We start from the raw sequence: 23,434 nt of genomic DNA, 5'->3' as shown, positions 1-23,434 counted from the left end.
CACCGGGTCAAAGGGGGCGACCGTGCAGGGGGGAATGCCTGTACCGTCGTCGCCAACTTGCCTAACCCTAACCCCTCGGCGGAAGAAGCGCAAAAAACAACACGCCACGGAGCGCCACCAGGGCCAGACATTTTGGGGAAACCCACTTCTCTGACGTTGTGTGGAGGAGAAAAAAATCGACAGTGCGCTCGAGTGGAACAGACGTCTGTGTTGGGTGGACGGGACGGCGGGCACAAACGACTACGGCGTTCAGGATGCCGACCAAAATCGGCCAGCGCGACGCGATGTGTTTAGCGAGCCAGATTGGGATGTGGTACAGCGATTTGCGGCCCATCACTGTGGATCTTCAACACTGATTGCGTGAATTTTTCGAGTTGAATTTATTCAATATGGTTATTAGTACATGTTAGTATCCTTTTTGCTCAATATTACAGTCATATTTGGCTAAAAAATGCTATACTACAAGGAAGAAATGTACAATATGATTAACACGGCATTCAGCAGAGTACTGAAACCGAACGTATAGATTGAGCTTCTGTCAGCAGCATGCCAAAACCGGGTTTTCGCGAGCTCGCCAACGCTCCAAATCAGTGCGATTTTCCCTCGCTGGCGATCGTTTTTGAAAGGCGTTGTGAGGGTTTTCGAGGGTTCAACATTTCACCCCACGGGGTCCATTTCATGTGTGTGCCACATTAGCATCTGCGCTCGGCCGTCTCACTGTCTCATATATGTTTCTCTATCGCATCAGCTGATGCGAAGGTGGTCATTTATTTACTGTCTTCATTCGCCTGTGCCCTTTACGCTGGGGGAATCGAGGAAAGCCGGTATTGAATTTTTGACGTTGGTTTTTTAAATGTACTTATTTCGTGCCAGTTGTGATGAGGCCATTCGCGTGCCATGCCAATTAATGATTACAAAGGTATATCAAATAAGCGCAGGTGTAGGCGGAACTCATTGAAGTCAAAACAAGTTAACATGTTCCATGCTTGATCAACATTCTCAACGCCATGTGTGTGAGTAATATGTGACATTTAGGGGGAAAATCGTACCGATTTGAAACGTTGGCTCGTGAAACCCTTTTTCGCCTAGCGGGTTAAATCCAGACTGTAAAACAATTTTAGCGCAAACAAATAAATCTCATTTTAATCGATGAACCTACATTCTTTTAGTTTTTTTTGAAGCGATACAATGGTTTATTTACCATAGAAAGACTTCAGAAACTTTCTTATAACTTATGATTATCAGACCTATGCAGAATATGCACAAATGCCTAGAATATGCCTAGCTTGTAAAATTATGCATACAGTTGACCAAGGAATAGTTGGCTAGTTCGAAAGAACAACTCGATTGATTACTTTCGTACCGCAAATACATATCGACTACGTTTTAGATACATACACTGATTAGGAAGGAAGATCGATTGTGAATTATTAATAGTCTATTGGCTGGAGCTAAATTACAATTCCTCAAATAAAAACCGCCAACAAAAAGTCGATGAAACTCATGCTAATTTTTCCTGCTTCGCAACTTCAACCGTCAAGTCGCGTGACCGTCAACAGCGTGCAACAGTGCAGGAACGAAAAAACTCGATCGTGATCTGTCAAAATCAGCACTCAACGACGACGACGAGCGCTGCCGGACGGAGGTAGAAGAAACGGTGCAGAAACGAGACGGCAGAAGCAGGCACGAAACGACGGTACCGAACAGAGTGTGCGAGAAATCTTTCACTTTGCCCCGTTGCAGTCCAATCATGGCGGCTTTCGTAGGACGAATTTGTGGATCCGGATTGTTGAGCCCGAAAGGCGGCGCTACCTTGCAGAAGGTCGGTAAATACGTGACATCCTTTACGGGGAAGGTTCGCCCGGGAGGGGTAAGCGAGTGTGTGCGTGCGTGCGTGCGTGTGCGCGAGTGGCCGTGTCCTGCGGATTGCCCATGCGAATGTCCTAACTCTCGTCCCCCCCCCCCCCCATGCGAAAGAAGTGCCAATCCGACAAACAGAGAAGCGGAGGGGCCCGTGTTGCGAACAGAACCCGTGCAAAACGACACCACCCCCACCTCCATCTCCCCGGGCGCTGTCTCGTGGATTTGTGCCAGGTGGTGGCGGGCGGCGGGTAGCAGCGTAGTGAAGAATCCGATAGTGAGAAAAATGTTGTGTAATCACAGGACGTACTGTGCACGGTGCTACGGATGCGCTGGATCACGGGCCGCCTGCTTTTCATCGTCCGACCGACGGTGCGAATGTGTTCAATTGTGAAATTCGGCAGCACACGCAGCGCAAAAACGCAAAAATATTCGCCGTTCGTCAAACGTCACTGCAAAGGGGGTTCGATATGTTTTATGCTGTGCCCACCCCATTTGCAAAACTCCGAACCACTTTGTTGATCAATTGCAGCAAGAACACCAAAGTGGATATTTTCCTCTATTCGCTTGCCGAATAATTGCACACACGCGGGTCAAATCTTTTCTCGTTCGACCGTGTAATGCAACACAGAGGGCAAGAAAAGTGACACGAGCGTGTAGAACACGATTGTTTTTCTTTTTCACTCGCATTATATAATTCTCCTCTTGTGGGGAGAACTAGGGCGGATGGGGTAGAGCGAAGTGGTATTTTATCCGCGCTAAAGAAATATGTATGCTTCGAAACTATGCTTTGTGTGGTGGAAGAGATGAATCGATGCATTAAATTTGTATTTTTTCTTCCATTCTCTTACGTCAGGTACAAAATTTCTCTACGAGCCGCGCCTGGACCAAGAACCAGAAGGTATGTGGACTGCCCGTTTCGCAACGTCAACACTCTCAACCACCTGCCCAATGCCGCTCGCGTTGTTCATGCCCTTTTGCAATCGTTTTTTTTTTGTGTGCGTTTAACAGGTTGCCACCGCTGCCGGTGTGCTGGTCGGAGGCGCCGGAGCGCTTCTGTACGCGCTCGAACAATCGGTGTCCGCTTCCGGTACGGAGGTGCACCCACCGGAGCTGCCATGGAACCATAAGGGTATGCTCGACTCGCTCGACCACGCGTCGGTCCGGCGCGGGTACGAGGTGTACAAGCAGGTGTGCGCGGCCTGCCACTCGATGCGCTTCATCGCCTACCGCAATCTGGTCGGCGTGTCGCACACCGAGGCGGAAGCGAAGGCCGAGGCGGAGGAGATCCAGGTGCGCGACGGTCCGGACGAGGCGGGCAACTACTTCATGCGGCCCGGCAAGCTGTCCGACTACTTCCCGAGCCCGTACCCGAACGAGGAAGCGGCCCGCGCCGCCAACAACGGTGCCTATCCGCCCGATCTGAGCTACATTGCGCTCGCACGTCACGGTGGCGAGGACTATCTGTTCGCGCTGCTCACCGGCTACTGCGATGCGCCGGCCGGCGTGGTACTGCGCGAGGGTCAGTATTACAACCCGTACTTCCCCGGTGGTGCCATCTCGATGGCGCAGGCACTGTACAACGAGGTAAGTCCGAGCAGCAGCAGCACCGTCGTGTGGTGGAGATAGCTAAACAAAACTCCCCTTCGTCCTTGTACTTGCAAAACCAGGCCGCTGAATATTCCGACGGTACGCCACCGACTGCCAGCCAGCTGGCGAAGGATGTGTCCACGTTCCTGGTGTGGGCCGCCGAACCTTACCACGACGAGCGCAAGCGCATGGGCATCAAATCGGTCGGCATCATCATGATCCTCGGTGCGCTGTCCTACTACATCAAGCGACACAAGTGGGCCGCGCTCAAGACGCGAAAGATTTCCTTCCACCCAAAGAGCAAGTAAGCGCTCGCCGCACCAACAACAGCAGCAACAGCATAGGTGAGATGTGAGGTGGAGGAAACTGGCCATCAGCTGCCGACCGCGCGAATCGAGACCACTGGACGGGAATCATCGGCATACAAACAACAAAACACACAGACACAGAGGAAAAAAAAGCGCAAAAGAAACGAAGGAAAAACCGGACGCAAAACGGCTCTGGGAGAGACACGCTTTAGAGTAACGCCGGCCACAATTGGCTCCTAGGATCACAGTGCACAAGTGGGAATTAGGTGCAAGGATGAACGAGAGGAGGAGGGTAGCGAAGTGTAGCGGCTGGGGTGATAGGTGTCGAATGTAAGGACTTTGTTTTATTAAAGAATAGGATATTAAAAGCAATCCTAAGCTACCGATACTCGCCAAATACAGAGAAGGATCCGTCTGGTTACAGCTGCCACCGCCCTTACGCAAACAAGAACAGGACACCTCCCTTTCGCCAGCCCCTTCTCGCTTCTCCCCGTGTGTGCGTGTGTGTCTCTCTTCCATCTGACACCAGCTGCGATCAGTTTACGGATTGCGTGCGCCGCGCCACATCCTTGCACCGGGCTTCTGGTTAGTTTTCTTTTCCTTCCTTTCTTTTCCACATGTATAGTTCAATTATCCTATTGTACGCAGTCACAAACCACTACCCGATATGTGCTACAAGAAATTACCGACAAACACAAAGCTCTCACGACTCTTGTCTTGTTTCTTTTGTAGGTGAGATCGATTTTCGGGACGATACGATTCCCTGTCCGAAAGTGGGTGTGTGTGTGTATATGTGATCACCAGGTGGTCACTATTACTGCTCTTGTGAAAGTTAAAGCGTGTCAATTTTAAATTTGTCACACTAGTCCCAATGCCCGCGTGCGCTTGTGTGTGTGTGTGTGTGTGTGAGTGTGTGTTTGAACCATCGTGGAGCTCTGGTGGTGCACGATCCTTTCTAAAAGGAGCAAAAACACAAGCGTCCTTGTAGTAGTGGTAGTAGTATGGAGGCGTAAGATTTTATTTTATAAAAAATCATCAAAAACATGGTCGAACGATTCACGCGGTTTGGCGGCGGATGATGGAAAGTGTGATTAGCAAAACAAAACAAACAATAAAACCTAAAACCGAAACCGTTGTTAATTTAATGCGCTGCCTAATGTGTTTGTGTCGTTATTGTCATTTTACATTAACAATAAAAAGCTTAAAGGAGACAACATGCATGAAAAGGCAGCCGTTCAGAAAACTGAGCCACGTGTTGTGAAGCTAAGATAAATTTATTTACCTTTCGTTTGTTTTCGGGTTAACATCACATTTTGCTCCTTTCTGCTCCACCGACCTCCTCTACGACATATGTACGACACGGTATGCTGCTTCCTTTTTATCCTGTTCTCTCTCCCTCTCTTAAAGCGCTCGCGATATTGAAGGTAAGTTTTAATGAAACGGAAAAAATGGTCGTTGGTACTGCAGTACCCGGGAGTGAGCGGGGCCGGTTAGTGTCTTGCAAAGAGACCACAGCGGAGGTGCCATAACCTGCCACATGGTAAACCTTCTCCCTTTCTCACGGAAAATCTGTCGGAAAACGACATTGCCAAACGGAAAGGTGTATTTGCAAATTGGATTGGTTTTTTCCTTTACTGCAGATCGATGGTCAATTTGCATACGTTTTTCGGTCCCGTTCCAAAAGCCAGTCGATGAACTGCTATACACCATTACCGATATTTTATCGATGCTCCTGTGGGTGGTTTTGCATTAGCTTCTAATGGGTAACTGCGATCAGTGTGTGAGTGGGTGTATGTGCTTGAAGTTACTTCACCACTTTGCTCTGTTTTCCTCATTCATCCATTGCCATGAGATTGTTGACTCTCTTTTTCTTCTAGTTATTCATTATTGAATTTTTTTAATGTTTGTTGTTTATCTTCTGGCTTATTAGATTGTTTATTGTTGTTGTTATTATTATTTCCATTTCTTTAACTCTTGAAAAAAACCGTGTTTGTTATCCTTCCGTGTCTTTTCCCTTTCTGTAGATCATATCCCGTTGTCCTAATCCTGCCTTTGCAATACAGAGCCTACTGTGTTGTGTTGCTTTCTGCTGATCTAATGAGCTTTCTTTATCAAAAGCGGATGCGCATTAGTTGCTTGGTCGAATCGGTTAACTAAACCATCGCAATTTCTACACCACATGCATGACTCTTCGTTAATTTTGTAGGGACACTCTACGCAGTATAAAATAGGAATGATCGTTCTCTTTACCAGAACGCTACACAGTTCAGCTACCTTTCCTTTCTCTCGCGTTCCAGCGGTGTGTGTGTGTGTCGATTTTGGACGATAAAAACAATAACCACGATGGAGCAAAACATATATGAACCGCACTAGGGGATATTGCGTAAGTCAAATCACTGTGCAAAACCCGGTGTAATTATTTAAAGCATAACAGAGCTACTGGAAGCTGGATTCCCCTTTTATATATAGAAGCTACACGTGGTGGTTAAGGAAATGGTTTATTTTGCCTTTGCACATACAACATTTGAATCTCGTCATCAAGTTGGCGTCGTCATTTGCTTATTTCTTTCCTTAACCCCCGCTTGTCTGCACAAGGTTGTCTGGTGGCCTTGATCGAAGTAATTTTCTGCTATTTTTTAAGTGCAATAATCGGAACCAATTGCTAAAAAACGAAACAAAAAACGTCTTTTGATCCAACTAAGAGCTTCTGCGTTTGGTTTCTCATAAAAACGCTTCAACGTAATTTTGGTTGATGCGACACAGGTTAACCATGTACACACCTCGGGCTAAAGCGATTGCTTACTTTCTTCTAAAAGCCGCCCTCTCCCGGGTCTGTTGGTAATCACAATTAGGATCTCGATTCAATGTCGTACCGGATTTCGATCCACTAATGACTAACACACCTTTCAAGCAGGTCATTTGATCCCTACCAATAAGATCACACAATCAACGCGTAAGGGGCAAATGAAAAGGATTGAAAGGATTTCCTTGCTTGATCGGATCGGATGAGTAGCGGTCGCTAGGATTGCTGGGTGATAGTAACTAGTAGCTGGGACATCATTTGATAGTAAAGAACTGGCCACAGCACTGGAGGGAGAGATAAAAAGAGAGATAAATATTGTGTGACAGGAAGGTGGAACGTTAATAATTGATGGTTGTTTGCCTTTCCGAAAAGGAAGTTTATTTCCTCGGTTGCTCTTCAATGTGGTGCTCGCTCTTTCCGGACGAGCTATAGGGGTGTTTTGCATCCGTGCTTACGTGTTTTTTTTTCTGTTTGTTTGCTACATTTTAACCATTTTTACTGCGTTTTGTTGTTCAGTACAGGGGCGGGGAGGAGGGATAGGGAGAGATGTTACCTATTGTTCAGTTATTATTTGCATTTGCTACCTGCTCGCACTGATCGCTCCCATAAAGCGGTGGTTACAATTCAATTTTCTTTCCCATTTTAGCATGCGTCCTGTTTTTAGTATCTTTTACATGCGCATCAACCTCTCGTTATTGGTTTGCGTATAAGTTTTGTTAATATAATGCGATTTACCACATCGGACCTCTGATCTGACCATTCGCACATCACACTCCTCCTCATCATTATCATCATCTTCATCAGTGTTGGTTGATTTATAACTTACTGCGATTCTTACTTCTCTTTCAGCTTTTGCATCTTCCTCTTTATTATCTCCTCACTGTTACAACTTTCCACTTGCAATAGTTTCTCGCTTTCTTCCTCTCTCACTTGCACCCACACGCGAGAGGCACAGGCAGAGTGAGAGAGAAGAGAGAAATAGTGTTCGGGATTTCGAAGATTTGAATTAAGAGCACTAGAAGCAACTACCCTCTGGAGGCTGTGTTAACTTAAGATTTTCCTTTAGCGTCATAATCCTACGTATTTCTTGTAAAATTGTCTTAATCGTGTAATCACGGTTCCATCTGCTCAGCACTGGAACCATCCTGTGATCGACCTGTAAATTACGTGGGGTGGGGAAAGATAATGAAAAATGACGTCACGCAGATCATAGTTAGCTGGGTCTTTGTTATATACACTACTTACCACACCATTCTGACTGTTGATGCAGTTGATGTTGATTTTGGAAAGAAATTTCAACGTCGGCGGCTCGTCCGGATAACGCTCGCCGCATTCAACTTTCAGTGAGTACATTCTGTTTTCATATGGAGTCTGGGGAAGAGGATTAGACGTAATACGAGCGAATAGGTAGGGAAGGTTTTGTGGTCAGAGACAGTGCAGGACAATTCAATAACCGTAGAGGTTTTACGCTGCCAGTACTTACCCTGGGTGGGCCAATGATCATGCCAGTCCAGTGAGTAAGGGTCATGTCATCGTCATTCTCGAGACCCCACGATATGGTACCGTCTCCTACGCCCTTCTGTCCTGCTTCGAGCTCTTCAAGTAGGCGAAAGTTTCGTGGAACAACTGCGGAAGGCGTAAACACAAAAATGGATCGGTCACGTTTCATTTCAGCAATTATCCGCATAACGGTTTTGTGCTTTATGGAATCCGTTACGAAAGGCAAGGATTCTTTATGATAAAAACGATTCGTAAAAGTTTGAGTTGCGTCAGATGAGACCAATTAAAGGATCGAGTATAAATAGGAACTCCACCATGTTCATCATTGTCGTGAAGTACAAAAAATAGCAATGAATGAAATTGATTTTTTTGTTTGTAGGTGAGTGTTACGTACAGCACCGCACAAGACTTGTACAACATAATGGTTCAGGCCATCGTTGGTCGTGGCTGTAGTAAAAAGTTAAAAATAATAATGAGATAATTTAATAAAGCACGAGTCTCGCCCGGCTAACAACGGTCGACTAATTAAATGGATAATTCTGTACTGAAACGACTACAGAAACACTACAACCACAACAACCACAAAAGTAGGGGGGATCGTGCTGGACGTCCAATAAGCTGACTTTTGAACGCCTCTGGTTGCAATAACCACCGTTGCATCGTAGTACACACCCGCTACACCCGAACTTACCAACTCCTGACGAAGCCATCCTCGAGTATGTGTGGTGTGGCGGCGTGGGTACGGCTCACAAATTGTCCAGATTCTCTCCTGTTTCTCGTGAGGTTGCTGCAACGACCCGGGCTAGGAGATTCCAGGCGGATCAGTTTCTGCTCGTCCTAAGCAATTCCGCCAGTCGCTGCTGCTGTACCAAAGGAACGAGCGTGTAGAAAGAGGGAGAGATAGAAACGCAGGGAAAAGCTGGATTAGAGAGCAAATAATGCGAGCATGCATAGATAAGCGTATCATATTTTTCGCGCAAAGGGTGCACAGAATTGCTGCAGCTCAGTTTGTGTACCGAATCGTTACATTGTGGTTGCCACTTTGCATGATTGCATGACGTAGTTCGTGAACTGTCAACCCCACACCGGACAATCCATTTTTATCACACAAAAAAACCATACAAACGATCATACATCCTTCCGGGCCATACCTTCTATGATCAATCCGAATGGATTTTTCCAGTGTTTTCTTACTTCGACTGAAGCATGCTGACACGCAAGTTCAATGAAATGCTTCTCGGCGCAGCTTGTTCGAGCAATGCTTCACAAGCGCTAGCAAGGATGCGGCAAATTGGTGGTGCGCATCTTAATCGTGGCTTTCTCCAAATGAATTAAGCCGCAATTTTCTTTTCTATTTGCAATACCAGCACCAGTGACCATCATGCAACCGCAAACCAGACAGCGCGTGTATTGGTTGCCTTCCGCTGGTTGGGTGAAGTTTTGCGTGTTTTCTAGTTGATGAAATTGGGAGCCGCAGCCTATGAAAGGGGAAAAAATGCAAACTGCATCCCATCGAGACGTATAGGAGCCGGGCTGGGGGCCAAAACATTTTCGTGCCACTTGGAAACGCTTGCTGAAAAATAGCCAGTCCAAACGGTTAGAGACGTACGGGTGTCTCAAAAGACACGGCACTGCAAAGACGGGGGAGAAAGAGGAACGCACTGGGTAAAAAAGGAAACGTCATCGGCGGGTCGCGGAACAGCGCACGCACTCCGAAAAAAAACACGGTATCGGAAAAAAGAGACCGATTCACCATGTCATAGATCCATTTTCTATCTAATCCTCTTCAAATTCGTTTGTTGGTTTCGTAGCTAACGGGAAGAGCCCGTCGTTTTGCTACCCACCATTCGTTCCGGATGATCGGACGACGGCACAGTAATTACTCACGCGAACACGGATTATCTGTGACTGTTGGCCTCACACACCACCCACCACATCCTCCTCGCTGATTTGAGGAAATGTGAATGTTTTGAAAAGTCTTGCATCTAACCTCACTGTCGTCGTCGGCGACTACGATCGAACGCGGAGCGCACGTACGTAAAGCGACAGCTCTCACCGGATGATGACGACCAGCAGCCACAGCAGTAGCAGAAAAAAAAAAATAATAAGACACCCTAAAAACACACCCTCAGACAAACAGCTCGCTAGCACGGGTATGGCAGAATTTCCTTCAACTAAACTTTCTTCGCATTCGCGTTACGTTCCGTTCCGGCAATACCGATATATCGACCCTTTCATCACGGGGGTCGTCCGCACCACGGTCACCTGGAAACTTCGCGTACTAAACACACTTCTCTACTTCTGCTGCTGCTGCTGCTGCGCTCCCTTTTTTCCCGTGCGATGTAGAATCGGCACCACCAGCCAACAAAAAAAAGCCGTCTAATCCTTACGCCCCCGGGAATGGCCGGCGGATGGCTCCGGGTGGCAATATGTGCTGTGCAGTGAGAGTTACGGTTATTACTTTCGGGGCTTACTTTTCTTGGCTCGCGCAGTACGACGAGATTTCGAAGACCAATTTTGATAGCGAAACGAAGTTAGCCGCAGACCAGCCAGAAAATTGAAATGTAGCGAACGGTCGCACTGGTATTGGTTCCACCGAAAGGTACCTACACACATGCAACCCGCAAGCGGATTGATTGTTACTGACTGAACTGACTGTTCAAGAAAATTATGCCAGGGGAAGATACGGTCAAGCAAGGTATCGTCGAGTTTTGGGACGTTTTTAAGTTTGAATTGACAGTTATGTCGACATAATGCAGCGTTTGAAACGTGGTGGCTTGAAGCAGTGGTTTTGGTTATCGAAATTCAAATAAATATCACTAGATGTATGCTTTACGACTATGTTCTATCTATGATTTATCACTTTTGCCATTTAAACATGTTTCCATTTGAATCAATCCCAGTAACAAAAAGTGATTGCCTTATCACTCTTCAGTTTTATGCACTTCGAACACGAAGCATACCAATTTATTGCTCCTCCTCATCAAATCGGAAGTATACATTGCTCAACACGGGATTAAACTTCACCGACCACGGAATTCTTCCCTTCTGGTTTGGGTTTTTCCGCAGCAGATGCACGCCTTGTCGCCAGTTTGTGTTCCACCTGGTAGGCTCATCGGACGATTCCTCAACCGGAACTAGCGGCCCACTCGATATGGTAGTTTTCGGACTGTGACTTCCGTCCAGATGCCAATCGATCCATATTGCTATCCCGTTCAAACGCTCCGGCTCCGATACGCACAACTCGCCGCGCTCCAGTTTAGACTGTTCGAAGTCCTTCACAAAGTTGATCTCGATCAGGCGAGTCGTTCCGGCCAGCGGAAAGGATGGATACTCCCACAGCGGTTGCGCTTCGACGGGTGAGTCCGCAAACGTCGAGTGCTGGTCGATCAGTTGATCCATCAGCGTCAGATCGAACCCTTCGCAACGGCCGAGCGGAGCGTTTATTTTGTACAGATCCACAAACTCTACCGGCAGTGCGTACAGTGTGCCGGATGCAGGAATCACCGTCATGTTGGCGGGAAGCAACGGCCGAAGGTTCTTCAGCAAATCTCCGTAGTGCAAGTTGTCCCACGGTAAGATCGCGGAAGGAAAGTGTGGTTCCGCAAACACGTGCGTGATGGTTGCCGCTTGCTCCGGTTCCAGCGCATCGGCGGACGGAAGAAACCGAACGTTGGCCACACTGTTATGCTCCACGAACGCTTCCATGCAGCGGCGGGAGATTGCGTTCGGTTCGTACAGCAGCACCTGCTTCACACCCATCCGGGCGGCGGCCAGTCCAAGCAGCGAGCCCTCGCTAAGCACCAACACAACGGAGTCGCTCGAAAACACTCGCTCAAAGTAGTTCAGGTACCGCTTGTTGCGCAGACTATCGTTGAGCTGACCGATGCGCGACCGGGACTGCGCTATGTGCCATCCGCAAGTGCAGTGCGGTGCAGTGAGCGGCTCTTTGACCGATTGCTCTCCAACGCCAAACCATAGCGAAAACTCGTCGTGGTAGGATTGCAGCACAAACTGTTGGCCTCGTTGAAGTGGAATCTTCAGCGGGGGTAAAAAGTATACCGCCTGCATCCAGTGATCACGCCAGGGAATATAGTTTCCCTCCGGCAACCGTCGTTTTAAACCGTTGTCGGAGTGCTTCTTCTTCAGTGCCTCATGCTCGGGATGAGCCCAGTACGGCGCGCAGCTTAGCAACACGTCCCCCTCGCGGTCCATCGACAGGTCCCACCACATAAATACGGCCTGCGGAAAACCGGCCGTGCGGGCGTGACATACGCTCTGCTCGCACCGATCATTGATCAGCTCTTGGTGATTGCTCCAGGCAAACTTAAACACGGGAACCGGATCGGTTAGCACGTTAAAGCTACCCGCAGGCAGTTGGCTCAGCTGGATGTCGAATACAGCGCTCGATCCCCGACAGGTCGCCACTTCCGGCGGTACTCGCAGCAGAATATCACCGTCGGCATTGGAGAGCGTCTTCAGTTGTTGCCAGCTAAGGGCCAGCGGACATTCGACCACCTGCGCGTACACGGTAGCCTGGTGCGGTATCGTCAGCACATCCTCCGTCAGCAGATGCTGTAAGGCATGGCGGTAGGTACCGAGGGCGCCTTCGCCGATCAGCTCGGTATCGAACAGTTCCGTCACCAGTACGTTCGCGCGCCGCTCCATATCCTGTCCCGGACCGACCGTCACCTTGGTTGACCGTTTCTTCACCAACCGTATCCGGTCCTGCATTCCGTTGGCCGCAATGATCCGTTCCGCACAGTCGGCCATCGGGCGGAACGCTTCGCACGCAACCACACTGTCCGCCCCGGCACGGATGGCCATCATCGAGAGTAACCCACTGCCCGTACCGATGTCCAGCACGTGCGCTTGCTGGCCTGCCGCGTGCAGCCGGGCTATCGTCAGCTGCAGCGCTCGGTCGTATTTCTGATTACGCTCCCAGTCGTGGCACATGTCGGCGAACGCGCTGCGTGCTATCTCTTGCCGCAGATCGAATCCCCCATCCTCCGAAGCGCTGTCCTGGAAGGTGTCCTCCATTTAGTACCGCAATGCACAATTATTTCTGCTCCTGAAACCGTATCGTGCTGCAAACGCAACGTTTTGTTTACATGCAACCCACACATACGCATGGATGTATTCACACACATGTGTCAACTATAAGATACTCACAGGTACAGGTGTGTACCGTTGACAAATATTGCTTCTCGTTACCTTGGTTGTGGAGTGCAATAAAATAAAAAAAATTACATAAAATTAATAGAAATAAACATAAAATGACGAGAGGAAAGAAAAATTGAAACAACTAAACAACCATTTTCCATAATATTTTGTGCAAAAAAAAAAAAATTCTTTTCTTCCAGAGCTGAGCTGTCAATTTGGGCAGAATGACATCACCTTCACATCCCGTTCGTTTTGGTTACAATCGTGTCAACCGCAGCCAATGGCGAGTGTGCATATTTGCTGTCCGGATATCATTAAATCTCTGATTAAAATAAGCTTCCCGAACGTCCACTGCCCTGCACTTATCTAAGTCTCCCAATACAGAAGCTGTCCTCCTGACGAAAGCGATATCTATTGTTGAGAACAAAAAGAAACAACAATGTCCAAGTTCGTATAACGGGAATGCTTGCTTAGCGTTGCAAAGTTCCGGAAATTTGATCGGCGCAAGATATCTTGTTCAGCAGATTTACAAGCTCACGTCGGAAATATGTCTAGCAGCGATCTTACAACGAAGGAAGCCATCGTAAGTAGCAAGCGTGGTCGGACGAATAATGTCGCTCTTCGCTTAAGCTTTCCGCAAGCGAAGGAGATAGGGAATCTCTTGCACGAACATTCATCTATTCCGCAGTGGTGTAAGGATGTAGAGACTAAAATAATCCACAACTTTGTGTGTACTGGCTGGCATACTCTCATTGCATTAACATTCGCATCCACATGTACATCTCATGCTCATCACGCCTGAATGGCGTACGATTCCTTAACCCCCTTCGCTCGATCGATGTGCTTCGTCGGTTCATTGCGCTCTGTTTTTTTGAGGTTATTCAAGTTGCTGATCTTGCTCCTTTATCGTTTACCCGGGCAGAATGGCTTTCTTCCCCATCCGAAAGCAACTTGTGGTAAATGCTGATCGGTATGAAGGCCGATCCATTAGACCCGTACAGTAGCAGCATTTTTTGGCGGTTGGAATCAGTCGATCATCGTGTGTTCGCTGCCAGCCCATCCCTTTGCTTGCCCTGGGACCAGTCGAGACGTTTGCGGAACAAACGATGATCCCCGAGGGATTGAGTGCCCGTGCGGCTGGTTTGGTTTGTATGATAGCGATGGCAGCGGTTGGTAAGACAGTGAGGCGGACAAGTAATATTACTCTTAATGCTCTGGATGATACGCGTGCGTTAATGTAACGTATCGGGCAATCAATGTATTTGAAGGCAAATTGTGTGGCAACGATTTTTGACGGTTCGATAAACCAAGCTGCAACGAACGATCTTGTTGCTGCTTCGGCACCTCTCTCTCTCTCGGGCATAATATCGAATAATGACCGTTTTATTTAAGTTGAGCGGCGTCGTCGATTCAACATTAACGATAAAATCAAGGAGCTGGGCACGCTGCTACCGAAAAACATGGAAGGATCGAGCAGCGAGCTGAATGGCAAGGATGGGCGCGTTAACAAGGGCACCATACTGAAAGGGACGGTAGACTACGTTAAGGAGCTCAAGCTGGAGGTCACCATGCTGCGGCGCAACGATGAGCTCGTGATGGCACTGCGCAATGAGAACGCAATGCTGCAGAAGCGTGTCGCGGTAAGTGTGGCCTCATCTTAGCTCTCGCCCAAAGATTGATGATTGAACGATTATTTGAACGATATTTTGATGAAAAAAATGTCCTCACCAATGTACGCTACTGTAATGATAACACTTAATGCGACAATTTCCCAAGCTTTTAGCTATTTTAAACGCACAAGGTAAGGTGGGCAGTTTACGTTGGTTCGCTCTAGGGCGTGTCCGGATCGCTGCGGAATAATGTTCGTGCAAGTATCAAGCATCTGTCGGTAATACCCCGAACAGGTGGAAGGCCGATATGATTCTTTTTTTAAATTACATTCTCTTTCTCTTTCCAAAAATGTTTGTTTGCCAACTCCCAATCATCTTTTCCCCAAAACAGTCAAAGGTCGAGCAGCAACTGTCCCCGTCAAAGGATGGTATCATCGGTGTGACGTTCTACATCTTTGTGGACATGTGTGAAAACAATCTGCAGCTCGAAAATCACGCCAATCGTCTGCAGAGCTTGCGCAAGGAGCTAAATTACGTGAAGGAAACGGACTGGCAGTACGATTCGGTGGAAAAGATCCTCGGCCAAAATTGATTGGTGCGGCCCTGGTCTGCCTTATGAATGCCATTATCCCAATGCAGCCAATTTTCCACGCTTAGCGTATGTTTTATCATTAAAAAAAAAGAAATTCCTTCATAGCGCTTCGAAGCGCCGTTTCGTAGTTTTTAGTGTTTCAGTATTCGGTTGTACAAATTAATGTTGCTTTGAGCTCCTTTGGCGTGTTTTGCTTTTAAACGTAACACAAAACTGGCGACAAAATGTTTCGTCTCACGGCATGGTTTGTGCGTAAGGCGTTCGAGAAATCGTCCGACCAGCAGCTGTCGCTGGCGGAAAGAATAAAACAGTGCGAAGAAAAACTGCAACAGGAAGATGAGGAGAGCAAAGAGATCAAAGCAGAAATTGTCAAACAGGCGATGGAACCAACTGATTGCTTCCAAACGACAGGTAACTATGGCAACCCAAACGCGAGGAAGCGATAATTTTGACTGATTTTTTTCTTATGTTCCCTTCCTTTATCACTCCTTGCAGGTACGATAACCGAAGTGAAGGCGGACTATTTCATCATCGACGGAATCTACTTCGTGCCGAGGGCTATGCTTAAAAATACGGAAGCGGCCAAACACGTGGAAGAGAACACCAAGCTTCAGTTTCTTGCCAATCGTAAAACGGATCCGGTGTCGGGTGAAGTTTCCACCAAAGTGGTTAAAGTCCTTTCCGTAGTCGACAACGTCTGGAACCATGGAGGTACGGGTACTGCTGCTGCGGCTGAAGAAGAAGATTGGGTGAGTGAAATGATGCGAAGATTGGCTGCGTGGAGCTGAACATTCTATTGGAACGTTCCTTTATCCTAGACACAACCGGCTGATACAGCTTCCACCGTCACGTACTTCAAGAAGAATCGACGCCGCGAACCGGGCACCGTGATTGGGAAGGACCGTGACATCCTAACCGTGGAAACGGATGCCGGCGATCCGATTAGTGTGAACATCGACAAAACAAGCATGACGTTTGTACCGGCACTCGGCGACTACGTTACGCTCGCCTGCGTGGTACAGATGGATGGCAAGTTTGTCGACTTCAAGGGCGAAGTGCTGGAGGTGGAATCCATTGAACCGAGTCGCATCGTCAACGGTACCGGTGTAATTATTGCCCTGGAGGAGGACGGTGGTGAGATCCGCACTACAACGAATGGAACCGTTATCTTTATGATGGAAACGCTCACCGACTATCGGCCGGGAAAGGGTGACCGGGTAGAATTTCGAGCAGTAGAAAACAAGCACGTGCGATTGCGCTGCATCAACTTGAAGCTTCTTGCTGCCGGTGTAACGAAAACGCTCGATATGGCCACAGCACCATCGCACCAAACGAACGAAACCGGTGGAGGATTGGTTAGGAATGGTTCGGACGAACGGGCTGGCAGCTTGTGGGCGGATAAGCACGGTATCAGCATTAGCGGTGACTTCGATGTGACCCTGAAGGACGGACAGGATCGGGAGCTGCGTAAGGTTGTGATAAAAAATGAATCCCGGAAGCAGCACAAGATACTGAAGATGTTACCCCCGAGAAGTGAAGCGCCCCAGGTATGTCTAAAGTCGCCGTTCGCACACACGCAGTCGTACCTCTTTCCGGGCGAATCGGTTGAGTATGAGTTTGAGATAACGGGCGCAGGTCTGTTCGGGCGGAATGAGGAAAGCTGCATCTGGTGCTTCGGCGGATCGTTCCGCATCGGTCGCATCTTTCGCATTACGGTAGGGCAGGAGACATTGAATGGAAAGCTTCCGAGGATCAACACCATCGGCAGCAATGTTGGTGGCGGATACAATGGGAAGTCGTCATACTGCAAGAAGCAGTTGGCATTGCTAAATATGCGACGTGCCCCGGGGCCGGTCCTGAATGGGCCGCGCATCGGTATGCGGGCGAACTTTATCGCTAATCCAATGCCCTCCTACAACGTGCCGTCGGAGCTGTACGATCTGATCCTGACGTCACCGAGCCGTGCTGAGGTGTGCAATGCGCTCGAGCGCCCACCCTACTGCTTGAGCGAAGAGCTGTCCCCGAAGAACTACGCCCGCATCAAGAAAACGCTCATCCATCTGGAGGAGATCCGGCTACAGATCGAGTTCCGCAAGCACGACCTCGATCGGGCCCACTTTACGCCCGAGGAAAGCTTTCTCGCGCTGGAGGTCGCGAATATTGCCGAGGCGCGGCCCTCCATCCTGGTGGGTGACTGTGTGCGTGCCACAGCTCCCTGGACGAACGACTCCACCATCTATCAGGGCGTGATACATCGCGTACTGCACAGCCGCGTGCTGATCAAGTTCGACCAGACGTTCCACTCGCGCTACAACGGGGAAAGCTACGCGATACAGTTCACGTTCGGTCGCAGCTCGTTCCGCAAGCAGCATCACGCCATCAAGCGAATGCAGCTGACCCATGGGCTGGACTATTTGTTCCCGGAGCGGATCAACGTGCAGGAGCCGGTGCTGAATGTGCGATTGAACGCGCGCGGCGAGTTGGTGCTGGAGGAGAGCATGGAGGGAGATTGTACCAAAGGGCGTGTGTTGCCGTGGTGCAACGCAGCACTGAACCGCTACCAGAAGCAGGCGATCGTGAATGTGTTGCGCGGCGAGGCACGTCCCATGCCGCACATCATTTTCGGACCGCCGGGCACGGGCAAAACAGTCACTATAGTGGAGCTGATCCACCAGCTGATAGCGAATGTGCCGAGCGCGCGGCTCATTGTCGTCACACCGTCGAACAGTGCGGCCTACCTGATTACCGAGCGGCTGGCCCGGGGAGGCGTACTTGAGCCGGGCGATTTTATCCGGCTGGTCGCCATGAGCCAGGTCGAGCGGGAAGCGGTTCCGGAGCATCTGGCGCAGTACTGTGCCACGGTCGATGTGGCCGAAGAGCGTAGCACGTTCGGCGATGTGCTCGTGACCGAGTCGGGACTGCGGATGAAGTTCCAGGCGAAGCACATTGGACGGCACCGTGTCACGATCAGCACGTGCCTTGGTATCGGTTCCCTGATGATGATGCACTTCGATCCGAACCACTTCACGCACGTCATCGTGGATGAGGCGGGCCAGGGGCTGGAACCGGAGGTTCTCATTCCCATCTGCCAGGTGAGCCGGACGGTCGGGTCGGTTACGCTGGTTGGCGATCCGAAGCAGCTCGGCCCGATGGTTCATTTTAACGAGGAACAGACTTGGACCAGCCACCTATCGCTGCTGGAGCGGCTGCTCAGCCTGAGGCTGTACTCGATCGATCGGCAGCGCTTCACTGGCGATACGGCCGGTTACGATCCCCGGCTGGTGACGCTGCTGCGCATCAACTATCGATCGATCCCCAACGTGCTGTCGTTGTACAACGATATGTTCTACGACAGTGCGCTCGAGCCATACGTGAAGGACGTCTCCGACGAAGACGTCCAGCTGCTCGCTGCTATTCGGGACATTGTAAAGCTTCCCAAGCCGTCCGACGGCTCGGAGGACACGCGCAAAGGGTTCTTCTTCTGTGGCATCGACGGCACGAACAAACAGTCGCCGGACAGCCCGTCCTGGTTTAATTCGTCCGAAGCGTGCATGGTGCACAAGATCGTCGAACGGCTGTACCGCGGTGGACGATGTGGTCCGGCCGATATCGGCATTATCACACCGTACGTCATGCAGGTGCGTAGCATTCGGCGTACATTCGATGCGGCCATGCTGGAACCGCCCAAGATTGGCTCGGTGGAAGAATTCCAGGGCCAGGAGCGCAAAGTGATCATTGTGTCGACGGTTCGCTCATCCAGTGCTTATGTCGCACACGATTCCAACACCAAGATTGGCTTTATCTCGGCCCCCAAGCGCATTAACGTAGCTCTGTCTCGCGCGAAAGTGGCGCTGATAGTAATCGGCAATCCAAAGCTGCTGGCCACCGATAAAACGTGGATGCGCGTGCTACAACGAGCGCTGGACGATGGCACTTACTGTGGGTGTACGCTCGGGTCGGCCATTTTGCGAAACGTTTCATCGGCCACGCGCCGTGAGGGCAATAATTTACAGCGCCAGTATGACGACGACGACGACGAAGACGATGAGTATCAGTACTAAAACGGTGGACGGCAGGTGAACAAACAATGTAACACTACGGCAATTCCGATACGTTTTAAACTCGAGAGAAAAGCTACCAGGAGATTTTGGACAGTGTTAGAATTGAGTTGAATTTTAATTGATCGTATTTTCACTCTACATGTCACTTTAGTTTAATGTGTTTGGTTCTTTGCTGAAAACCGCAATTTGTTGTATGTAACATAAGATTTATACTATTGTTAATTTCGATTTGCTCTCAAAGAATTTCGCTTCACGCGGTTGATCAGACCAGTTACCCCATTTCCCATGCACTCTACGTCATCTTTTTCCTTAACTGTTCGGGTTTTCTTTAATAGTGCTCATTCTACCGTGTTGGTTTAGGGACACGCGGAAATACATGAGGAGGAAATTGTTGCAAATATATCCGTAATTTGTGTAATGAACCTAAGCAACAAAGAGCTTACCATCTTCTAAAAGAAATGACACGTTGGACGAAATAAATAGTGGCAATCCTGTAGAGATTTAATCATTGGGTCGTTTTCTCTTGATTACATCAGTTCCTAAAATGACCTAACCTTGACCAATACACACTAACGCTAATTTGCTGGAAAGAAATCAAAAACTTCCCCAAAAAAACACGAGCATTTGGATTTTATGCGAAAAGCGATTCGTCGCTCCTTCTGTTATGGCCGTCTTGAATTGCTTCATCGTTTGATTGCATTTGGTTTACTGCAACACACCTTACTTCTTGTGTGCCTTCTATTTCGCCTTTAAACTGTAATGCCACTCCAAGGGCTCGCACATCGAAACTGAGTGTATGTGGCCCCTTCTGCAGGTGTAAATGTTGAACCTTATGTGTATGTGTATGTGGTGTAGCGTAGCCAACAATTCATCTGCATAGCTCTTCTGTTGTAAATTTTGAAAAAGCCGCACGCTCCTACCCTCACCACACAGACAGCAATAAATACTTCCGTTTCCTGTTTGCGTTTCGCGTTCTACACGCATTCACAATCAGCATTCGTTTCTATTCTATAAAAATAATACATACCTATGCATTAGTAATATTAAAAAAGGAAAAACCCAATTTGCCAGTCTCTCTACCAGTAGTGGAGCATAAAGAATCTCTTTCTTTTTTGGTTTAAAACCTTCTACAGTGTGTTTTTTACGATTCGTTAATCACGTTTCATTTGCAAACAAGTATCATAACGATGCACACATCACATCAAACACCCCCGGATCCCGCTATCTATCTGCATTATCTTTCCCACCGTGTGTAATTGGAAGCCGGTTGCTGATTAATAGAGCAGTACTCTAAATTAATTGGAGAAGGAGCTTTCCCTTTCTATTACACTGTGCAACTTCCGTGTAATCCAGAGGGTATGCTACAAACAGAAGAAAAAAACAATCGTTCGATTTCACTTTGTGCCTTTAGCTGCGGCTTATGCCGGTATGCGCTATTAGATTATGAGTGTGCTCTTTAGGTATATGCGTTTGTGTTCACTTTTGATATATAATAATATACACTCATTCCTACTTATATATATACAACATCTCATTTACTGGGGGAGGGGGGTTTGCTCTATTGTATTACCTACGTTAGTTAGGCTCGCGGGTTGAATCACCTTTTGTAGATTCTCTCGCTAAGTTAAATTTATCTTTTCTCTCCTTTCTTTTTGGTTCCAAACAAGGTGCATTAATGCGCAAAAGAATTATAAAATATCAAATTAATTCAACACAAACGTGACCTACTCTCTCTCCTACTCTCTATGCACTCTTTGGAAATTCCGGTTGTCTTCTTGCGTACAAAAGGACGCGTAATGCTTCTTCCTTGACTCGGCCACTCTCTCTCTCTTTCTCTCTAGTAACGCTAACGCTCTGACCCATAACACGCCGCAGCGAAAAGAAAGAATCCTATTCTGCAACTTGCTATAAATGCAAATCGGTTCCGTTGCTTCATATCAGGTTCAGGTGCGCAAATGGTGCGCATTGTGCTGGACGACGCCGCACCTCTCAGCAATAACTGCCTACATAGCTAATCGATGGGGTTTTGGCGGTGAACTCGGGTAACGATACTGGCCTCCAGTACCACCAGTTGTAAATTACTAAAAGCAGCAAAGAACATAAAACAGTCGATTAAACAGAAAGGCTTAAAGCACGAATACTCGGCCGAGCAATACATACGTCCATAGTACGGTGGCAATCGCACGGAAAGTGTCCGGCAGCGGTGCCTACACTCTTGCGTCGGCCGCAGCATAAACGTCCTGCTGCCACTGCCCTGAATCACGAACATGTTGGCACACTCCGCATCGGGCACACTGTACAGCGGTGCCTGCGGTGTGTCGATTAGCAGGAACCGCTCCAAGCTGACGCCCGTCGCCGGCAGCCGGTTCGGGCGGGGAAACAACCGCCGCAACAGCCGGGCCGGTTCCATCCGATTGCAGCGCCACACGTTGTGGCTTTCGCGCGTCCCCATGGTGGAACCCCCGCCCTGGCCACCGGCGGTGCGCTCGCTCACGTTCGCAAACACGCGAAACAGATCGTCCAGATTGTGGATGGCATCGTCGGTCGACTGCACCCGGTACGCGTCCTTGGTGAAGACGGACCGGTGCTGCTCGACCAGCGCCTGCAGGCTGCCGATGTCGACCAGCTCCTTCTGCGTCTTGAAGATGTACGGATAATTGACGGCGGCCGAGGCGACCAGCGACGAGCGCGGCACCTCGTTCGGCACCGAGGTAAAGTCGAGCACGTTGGCCACGTCCGCGCACGGATCACAGTTGAGGTTTTCCACCTGAAAGTACGGATTGGTCAGCAGGCAGCTTTCGTCGTAGTACTCGCTCAGTGCCGGATAGGACGCGATGATCGGTACGGTCGCCTTCCGCCAGAACCGCATCCCCGGGTAGATGAAGCTCTGGATGTTGCGCAGCACCACCGTCGACACCTCGTGCTTGTACGAGAACACGACGAACAGCGTCAGCAGCACGAAGATAAAGTTGATGATCTTCTTCTTCCGCTCGATCACCGTCTTCAGCAGGGTGCGGCTCGTGTGCTTGTCGAAGATGTAGTTGATGATGTTGTTATTGTGGAAGTAGTGCCGGATCAGGTAGTTGTTGAACTCGGTCTCGCTGATCTGGCCGCGCCGTGCGGCCAGCACCCGCAGGCGGTTCAGATTATCCACGTACTTTCGGATGATCTCATTCTTGTCCCGCAATCCCCCAAAGTTCATGTCCAGCTCGTCACCCATCGGAGAACGGGTCGGGGAAGCACACACGACGCGCGCGCACACAGAAACGGCAACAACAGCACGACACGGGAGGGAAGGGAGGGGACCCGCTCCTGGTACGCGAACACTACGCCGCGTAGGACGTGCAATTAGAACGTAATTATTTTGCAGCAGCTGCAAAAGTGCAGCTCACTTCTTCCGCTCCACCTCACCTAGGGCAGGAAACCTTCGAATGACATTGCCAAAATTTGCCACAGTTCGGAAGCATCACCAATACCACGCACGCACGCACGCTCCCCCTCGGTGAGTGAATTTCTTATTTTTAGAGCCACCACCAGGAGGCTGCCAATTGCTGGCCAATGTTGCTTCTCGCCCCGGGAAAGAGTGCAAAACGAAATCTTTTATGCGGGTGAGCACTGTATTGGCCTCATCCTGCCCTGGTCGCTGCTGCCTGGTGTGAATCGATTATAAACAAACACTAAACGCTGTCATGTTTTTGCACCTCTCGCACTACGGCTGTGTGTTCGTCGCAATACGCACGTATGCTGCTATGGGTTGTGTGTGTGTGAGTTGTTTTTACACGAACCAAAAGGGGGACAATTTTTGTGCTGTTTATGCGGGTTGGTTTGGTACTCATCAATGGCAGTGGTTTAAAATGACAGTTATATTTCACGCACGATGTCAATCAGCCAGAAGTTGCACCTTTTATCATGATAAATTGTTCATATTTTCCTTGCACTAGGGCTTC

At 49.0% G+C, this 23,434-nt stretch overlaps 6 protein-coding genes across 11 annotated transcripts; 3 read left to right on the top strand and 3 right to left on the bottom strand.

Annotated features, from left to right (window-relative positions):
• The first annotated feature begins 1,595 nt into the window (after nt 1–1,595).
• LOC120902227 (cytochrome c1, heme protein, mitochondrial) lies at nt 1,596–4,903 on the top strand. The gene is made up of 4 exons (XM_040310798.1): nt 1,596–1,822; nt 2,717–2,761; nt 2,872–3,447; nt 3,531–4,903. Exons 1-4 carry the CDS (start codon nt 1,751–1,753, stop codon nt 3,756–3,758), a joined length of 921 nt encoding a protein of 306 aa, XP_040166732.1. The 5' UTR covers nt 1,596–1,750; the 3' UTR covers nt 3,759–4,903.
• A 104-nt stretch (nt 4,904–5,007) lies between these two features.
• Nucleotides 5,008–10,668, bottom strand: LOC120902236 (ubiquitin-conjugating enzyme E2 variant 2). Of its 4 annotated transcripts, none has more exons than XM_040310812.1 (5): nt 10,536–10,668; nt 8,753–8,924; nt 8,045–8,187; nt 7,807–7,932; nt 5,008–7,717 (listed from the first exon to the last, which is right to left on the bottom strand). In XM_040310812.1, exons 2-5 carry the CDS (start codon nt 8,769–8,771, stop codon nt 7,577–7,579), a joined length of 429 nt encoding a protein of 142 aa, XP_040166746.1. In that variant the 5' UTR covers nt 8,772–8,924; nt 10,536–10,668; the 3' UTR covers nt 5,008–7,576. The 4 variants fall into 4 exon arrangements, with proteins under 4 accessions (XP_040166746.1, XP_040166755.1, XP_040166761.1 ...); XM_040310821.1 differs by having other exon boundaries at nt 8,753–8,921; XM_040310827.1 differs by lacking the exon at nt 10,536–10,668 and adding an exon at nt 10,188–10,319 and having other exon boundaries at nt 8,753–8,921.
• Nucleotides 10,669–10,991: 323 nt separating this feature from the next.
• LOC120896879 (protein arginine N-methyltransferase 7) lies at nt 10,992–13,221 on the bottom strand. Its single transcript, XM_040301383.1, has one exon. It carries the CDS (start codon nt 13,099–13,101, stop codon nt 11,029–11,031), a length of 2,073 nt encoding a protein of 690 aa, XP_040157317.1. The 5' UTR covers nt 13,102–13,221; the 3' UTR covers nt 10,992–11,028.
• A 239-nt stretch (nt 13,222–13,460) lies between these two features.
• On the top strand, nt 13,461–23,082 carry LOC120903387. 3 transcript variants are annotated; one of them, XR_005739589.1, is made up of 3 exons: nt 13,461–13,807; nt 14,147–14,870; nt 23,072–23,082. XR_005739589.1 is itself a non-coding variant. In XM_040312809.1 (2 exons), the coding sequence occupies exon 2, from the start codon at nt 14,685–14,687 to the stop codon at nt 14,883–14,885; it is 201 nt and encodes a 66-aa protein (XP_040168743.1). In that variant the 5' UTR covers nt 13,461–13,807; nt 14,147–14,684; the 3' UTR covers nt 14,886–15,305. The 3 variants fall into 3 exon arrangements, 2 of the variants coding, with proteins under 2 accessions (XP_040168743.1, XP_040168736.1); XM_040312809.1 differs by lacking the exon at nt 23,072–23,082 and having other exon boundaries at nt 14,147–15,305; XM_040312802.1 differs by lacking the exons at nt 14,147–14,870; nt 23,072–23,082 and adding an exon at nt 15,226–15,447 and having other exon boundaries at nt 13,462–13,807.
• On the top strand, nt 15,633–19,992 carry LOC120903328 (probable RNA helicase armi). The gene is made up of 3 exons (XM_040312702.1): nt 15,633–15,837; nt 15,922–16,175; nt 16,245–19,992. Exons 1-3 carry the CDS (start codon nt 15,651–15,653, stop codon nt 19,485–19,487), a joined length of 3,684 nt encoding a protein of 1,227 aa, XP_040168636.1. The 5' UTR covers nt 15,633–15,650; the 3' UTR covers nt 19,488–19,992.
• On the bottom strand, nt 19,964–23,221 carry LOC120903369. The gene is made up of 2 exons (XM_040312781.1): nt 21,648–23,221; nt 19,964–21,568 (listed from the first exon to the last, which is right to left on the bottom strand). Exons 1-2 carry the CDS (start codon nt 22,705–22,707, stop codon nt 21,477–21,479), a joined length of 1,152 nt encoding a protein of 383 aa, XP_040168715.1. The 5' UTR covers nt 22,708–23,221; the 3' UTR covers nt 19,964–21,476.
• Nucleotides 23,222–23,434: the final 213 nt, after the last annotated feature.

This window comes from Anopheles arabiensis, chromosome 2, assembly GCF_016920715.1.
Source record: "Anopheles arabiensis isolate DONGOLA chromosome 2, AaraD3, whole genome shotgun sequence".
NCBI classification, from domain to species: Eukaryota; Metazoa; Arthropoda; class Insecta; order Diptera; family Culicidae; genus Anopheles; species Anopheles arabiensis.
Note: the sequence above shows the minus strand (reverse complement) of the source record. Positions and strands in the feature narration are given on the sequence as shown.